At 36.0% G+C, this 6,495-nt stretch overlaps 1 protein-coding gene across 17 annotated transcripts; it reads left to right on the top strand.

Moving 5' to 3' along the window:
* On the top strand, window positions 1-6,495 carry LOC113702465 (OVARIAN TUMOR DOMAIN-containing deubiquitinating enzyme 7-like). 17 transcript variants are annotated; one of them, XM_072059684.1, is made up of 12 exons: window positions 1-189; window positions 482-615; window positions 701-776; window positions 1,473-1,622; window positions 1,801-1,862; window positions 2,870-2,954; window positions 3,098-3,247; window positions 3,396-3,516; window positions 3,976-4,082; window positions 4,188-4,285; window positions 5,343-5,483; window positions 5,581-6,056. In XM_072059684.1, exons 3-11 carry the CDS (start codon window positions 756-758, stop codon window positions 5,467-5,469), a joined length of 921 nt encoding a protein of 306 aa, XP_071915785.1. In that variant the 5' UTR covers window positions 1-189; window positions 482-615; window positions 701-755; the 3' UTR covers window positions 5,470-5,483; window positions 5,581-6,056. The 17 variants fall into 17 exon arrangements, 15 of the variants coding, with proteins under 15 accessions (XP_071915785.1, XP_071915784.1, XP_027079501.2 ...); XM_072059683.1 differs by having other exon boundaries at window positions 482-588; window positions 686-776; XM_027223700.2 differs by having other exon boundaries at window positions 482-588.

Consider the following 6,495-nt stretch of genomic DNA (forward strand, 5'->3'; position numbering starts at 1 on the left):
GAATATACACTATATTTTTCTTTCTCCTTTTTCCCCTTTTTTAAGTTCAAGGAAGATTTTAAATTGTGTATAAGGCAAGAAGAAAAGGAAAAGGAGAAGCGTTTAAAAGTCCAATTATAGTCATATAATAATATGTTCTTATCGATGGACTTGGGTTATGGGAGACTCTTGCAAAAGTATACGCAATAGGTTAATTTACTAAAATTTTAAAACTGTGTGCCAAGTTTTTTTTATTATATTTGGGAAAATTGCATCATAAACGCGCCAATTTTTTTTTAGTTAAGAAAGTATGGTTAAAACAAAGCACCAAAAATCTAAACCAACCGCCAAATCTGCCCACGTAAGTGAAAAGTCCCCCGGTATTTCGTATAACCAGTCTAATTTGAACCTTGATTGAAATGCTCTGATTAAAACCCTAATGCTCTTTAGTTTTCTAATTCCATATTTTTTTTTTGTTTTTTCTCCTAATTTGTGGGAACAGATAAAAAAGGCTGGAAAGCAAGCTGATATATCTGAATTTAAGCAGCAGCTGGATGCTTTGGGCCTAAAAATAATTCAAGTCACTGCAGATGGTAATTGTTTCTTCAGGTGTGCGATAATTTGATAATCTTCTTGGTATTCTATTTTTTCCCCTTGTCAGTATTCCTTTATTGGTAATTGTAATTGTGGTAACTTGAGAAAGTAGTTGCTGTTTGGGCAGAGCATTAGCGGATCAATTGGAAGGCAATGAGGAAGAGCATGAGAAATATCGGAATATGGTAGTCCGTTTTATAATGGTATAGTATTTTACCGATGCTTTTAATTTCTTAATATCCATCGCTTAAAGAAACAAAATTAATACTTGAGCGTTGAGTTAGGGCTTGAAAAATTGCTGGACCTGTTGCTCGATTGCTTGTTTAGTCTTGTCTTGCTTTTAAAATTGGACTGAGAACATTATGCTTTGACTGCTTTTTTAAACGGTATCTAAATGTTTCTCATCCTAATCAAGTAGGTCATTTGGAGAAATTACACTAAAGAATTGTTCCATTTATGGTTACTTAGGATACACAATTTATGTTTTTGTCATATATTTCGTTCTCAACAGCTCAAACTCAGCTGGTTATATTTTTTATAAGCTAGTAGTTGTATTAGGCGTTCTCAATTGCTTTGAAATTTTCCTTTAAATGATTTTAAGCTGAGACTAACTGAATCTTACGTCGATAAGGATGTCAATATAATTTTTTTCAATTTGTGAGACTCTTTGTTTTTATAATGATGTCAAATATCACACTTATTTTGTGTATGTTTTGTAGATTTGGGTTGTTAGTTAGGTAGCATTCTGTTTATTTGATGTTTGAGTAAACCTGCTTTCATGTTCTTTGGGCATCTTTATTGTAGGCTTTTCTTGCTCTGCCTGGTCCACTGTTACATTCCATAGGCTCTGAACCTAGAAGTTATTGTACCTAACTGACTAGTGGAGCTATATTTAACAGAAAAATCGAGAAATGTTCGAGCCTTTTATTGAGGATGAGGTACCATTTGATGAATATTGTCAGTCAATGGAAAAGGATGGGACTTGGGCAGGACATATGGAATTGCAAGCTGCTTCGCTTGTCACTCATTGTAATATATGCATTCACCGAGTAAACTCTCTTCTTCTTCCACAGATTGTTAAAGTTTTTCCATGACCACAGGCAATGAAAAAAGTTTACCTACCTTCACTTGATCTGCATTTGAGTGGTGCCTTGGGTCAAAGTTGTCACAAGTTATTTCCTAGTACTTTATGAGCAGACTTCTGATTAACCTTCATGTGTTTTGCAGCATATTTCTCCTCGCTGGTACATACAGAATTTTGACAATTGTGAAGCCAAAATGATCCATCTGTAAGCACATGCATGATTTTCAGATGCTACCTTTGCCCAATCTATGCAGGACCTTCAAGACATTGTTAGCAAAAGTATTTCTTCGTTTTTTTTTTTTTTTGGTGAGGACTCAAAGGTACTGCTTGTCAATGTTTCTTGAATTGGGGAATAAATTTATAGACAAGCCAATCTCTATTATCAATGCAAACCTGCAATGTAGAGTGCCTGGGGTTGGAATTGGTTTTGTTGGGTTTTTATGCAAAAAGTATTTTGTTGGTTATATATTCTTCACTTTTCGAAATAGTCTATATCCAGTGCTGAATATACTTGGATTGCGAGGATGTGCTTTTCTTTACTTTCTGGTTGCACGCATGATTGTTGTTCAAGTCTAGATTAGTATCTACTCAATAAGTTTTATTCAAAGATTAATATATTTATTACTATGCCAAAAAAATAATGATTAATATTGACTTGAGTTCCATCCAAAAAAAAAAAAAATCTTTTGCCGCCGGACAGTTAATTTTAACATATTAAATTCAATCATGCCAGAAGCAAGTGGCAGGTGACATGCATGACAAGTTAATGATAATTAGATGGATTCATAAAGCGCCACAATCAACAAGTCTTACCAGAGCAAAAATGTAAGGAGAGAAGAAGTAACTCCTTCGTTACTTAATCACATTATCTGTTATAAATTGGTTGGATGAAAGTTGTTTCTGACATTAATCTGTTTAATTTCTTTGTTGGGGCTTTTACATTCTGGTAGAAGAAATTAAGGTCTCTAACTTTTGTGTTTCCTTGCCTTTCTTTCACATCCTGATCTCCATTTGGCTGGCAGCAGTGTGTAATCCCAACTCTGACCTTGAAGATTCCAAAAAGCCACTAGTTAGGATTGTTTTCGTTTTAATTGTTCCATTAGGCATATCTTCATTTACTTATTCCATGAGATAACAGAAAACATGCTTTATCCATGTTGATTGTTGAGAGATACTTGGTATCGGCAGCATAACTTGTGTATCTGTTTGCAGTTCTTATCATGATGGAGAGCATTACAACAGTGTCAGATCAAAGGATGACACTTGTGCTGGACCAGCAAGGCCAATTGTAATCAAGGTTTCTGTCATTATCATCTTTAGTTTCATTGTTTTTCCTCTGTTATGAAAATTCATAATTTGATCCATATGACCTGGATGCCCTTTTTGCTCTGTCTCTTTGACATCTTTCCTAGAAGTCTGATAACCTCTAGTATATGAAAGGCTGATGCTGATCTTTCAGCGACATCTCATCACGCAAAAAGTGCCACCACGAAGTCAATGGGAGACATTGCTGGTAATAATGTTCAGCCAAGGTGTCTTAAAATGGTCATGACAGGAAGTGGATGTGAAGATGTTGAAAAGGTTAAAAAGGTAATAATTGGGAAGAAGTTCTACCTTGTAGCTTTGCGTACTTCATAAGCATGCATTGCCGCTCCTATCTTGCTTCTACTAATTACTTTTTAAGTTCATGGAGCTTCAGGGAAATCTTTCCCTCCTTCTAATATCAGCTAAAACCCAGGTTTTACAAGAAGTAGGTGGCGATGCTGATGCTGCAATTGAGTATCTAATAGCTCAACAAAATTCTGAAGAGAGTTTACAAGAAAATGTTCAGCTTTATATTTCAGAAAACACTGTTCATGGTAATGGCCAGTTAGTTCCTTTTTAATGTAACCCTTCTGATCATATCTTGTATCCAGCCCAGTAGGCCTCGCATTTCCGAAATCCTTTTGTTGTTCTTCTTTTATTCAGTGTCTGGTCTAAAGCTATTGCAGCCTTACTTTTAGCATTAGCTAGTATTATTGGGACAGACTTCTGTTTGGCGTATTGCATTGAAGTTTTCAATATTATTCATCCTAATTTTTACTACTGCACTGCCAAACAGTTCCTCTGTTTGTTGAATTCACTTGACCTTCCTTCCCTGCCCAAACTTACAAATACTAAAAGGGAAAAAGGAAGAAGAAAATGGATTTAGAAACTTACACAGATATCCATTTTTAACAAGTCATCTCTCTCCCTTATACTTTTTCTTTTTCAGTTGGTTTGTCTTATTAGCTAAGAACCTCCTTTTGTGCTGCACTATTACATTTTCACATGGCCAGGTGAGCATGACAGTGAAATACTTGAGCAGCAAAGCATGCAAAATGAAAAAAAGACAGGAAATACACAAATGACTCAGATTGAGAATAGCTTATCGTTGGATGACAAGGTTTCATTACTTTTTGGTTATAAGAATTGGGATTCTTAATGCTCTCCCTTCTCCTTCTTATGCTATATTTGAAGGGTACATTTCTTTCCATTGATATTTTTGTAGAAAATTCCAAGAAACAAGGCATGCCCTTGTGGTTCAAAAAAGAAATACAAGTCTTGCTGTGGATCAGTTGCTGGAAAATCTTCTGCTAGATTTTCGGGGTATGCTTCCTGAATACCGCTTAATTAGTTTTTCTGGATTTTCCTACAAAATCAAAATTTTGGGTACTTAAAAGCCAAAAGCCATAAATTGGTTCGTGTTATGAGTTTGGTCAAAGTTGCTTCTTCGAGTTCTAGGATACTATGGAGTGCAATGGCTGCCATTCTTCCTTTGGAAGTAAATCATCAGGCAACTTGGCTCTAGAGGGGAATCTTGTTACAATCTAGTTTGGATGGTTTATTGCAACATTATCATTACGGAACACTTCAGCAGTCCTGCAATGTACCTATTCTGTTTCAGCTGGACTACGTGCACCATGTTCGTTCTGTTGCATGCCATCTTTCATACTTGAACTTTGACCTTTGGATGAGTATTCATCCCACAACTCTCCAAAAATTAATGGATTTATGTATGGTGGTACTATGTTTGCAGGTAAATGCGTCATATTTGAGATTGATATATATGGAATTCATTTCATAGAAGTAATCGGTATTTAAAGTTGAAATAGAAGTCAGTTTATTAGAGCAAGGCAGAAGGTTTAGTAGAAGTGGAAGTGCATATGTGAAATTTTAGTCTGCCCAGAAATACACAAGGGAAGATGCAAGGGGTCTATAAACTTAAATCAGGATGATTTGAAAACTCAGGCTTAATCTTTCGCAGGAATGCTAGACTTGTTGATTAAAGCATGTTTAGGCTAGTGAAGAATGACATTGGTTTCTTCTGTGATATTCATATACTTTAAGAACTAAAGAGAAGATTTTGAAGGACAGCCATTTCATTGTGGAGAACACAGCTGGCCATTGCTTAACTGTTGGGTATATAAAGCTTAATGGACGAAGAGTATTCATGAACTCATAAGTATAAAATTGAGCTGAGGACGTGCAACCGGGTGTAAATATATCTAAACTCAGATGTCATCCGAAACATAATTACAGTATTTCAAAATCCAAGGAAATGAGGAGTGAAATATATTCTTTCCAGGAACTCTTCTTCACCCCTCTCCATGCAGCATAAACCTGCCTTTCCTTTCCTAATGCTGATCACATATTATCTTTTCAGAAAACAATCAGTTGATGATGGCAATGATAGAAAAGACAAAAAGCAACGCAAGAAAGCACCAAAAAATGTTTTGAATCATGATCGATCTGAAGGAGGGCTGCCTGATATGGGTGCACTTTGCATATGAGCTTCTTTTTTCAGGTATTTTGCCACTGCATTATTTCTGTATGATGTAATAGTGTCCGGTAACCTGTGTTGTATAATTCAAAATATATTTTGAATCATGATCAATCTGAAGGAGGGCTACCTGATACGCGTGCACTTTGCATATGAGTTTCTTTTTCAGGTATTTTGCCACTGCACTATTTCTGTATGATTTAATAGTGTCCAGTAACCTGTGTTGAATAATTCGAAGCGTTAGAGCTAAGCATGCTGCTCATGAAAAGAGTCCGTGTGCATCCAGTTCCAAATTTTTTGGAGTGTTGATATTTCTGAATGTTATTGAAGGATGATAATTCCTGAGAGTATCATTTGTTCTATCCAAGGTATTCCAGCTGCCAGTTTATTAGATATTGCCGACCTTAAAGTTCCATACAATCATTGTAAGAACTCACATGGGAATTTGAAATTTTGTTGATTTTGGCTGGATCAGTTTCAGAGGCAGCTTGTAAAATATTGCCATATGGCCGCGTTCTTTTAATACCTTCAGCCGTCCCTCGTTTTTAAGCCTTAAACGGTCTGCTATTGAAATAACAAATTTGCTGATTTTATTTACTTTTTCGTATCCAGGTTCATGATGCGCTAATTAATTGGAATAACTTGTAATGCTTTGGGACCTCAGGACCAGTGATAATAAAGACTGAATCTGGATCACAAGTACCTTCGCTGGACAACAACGTAAGAAAGAGATTGCTTAGCTGATAGCGAGATGTCTATAGCATTCCAGCCTTCAGAGGAAAATGAATCTATCCCGCCATTTGGCCCAAATTCTGTTTTATCCTGATCTAGCCTTCTTCCCAATGCCAATATCGCATGATTTTTTATTTTTATTTTTTTTGTGGATTATCTCACCTGGTAGATTTCTTATATTCGTGAAACGACCTTCCCTCATCGTTTCATTTTCCAGGGGTAACAGATGGTGTTGAAATCTGATGCACGGAGTTGAGGTGTACACTTCCTTTTGAGAAATTTATTAAACGCTTCTCTTTGCCCA

This window comes from Coffea arabica, chromosome 7e (genome assembly GCF_036785885.1).
Source record: "Coffea arabica cultivar ET-39 chromosome 7e, Coffea Arabica ET-39 HiFi, whole genome shotgun sequence".
NCBI lineage: Eukaryota > Viridiplantae > Streptophyta > Magnoliopsida > Gentianales > Rubiaceae > Coffea > Coffea arabica.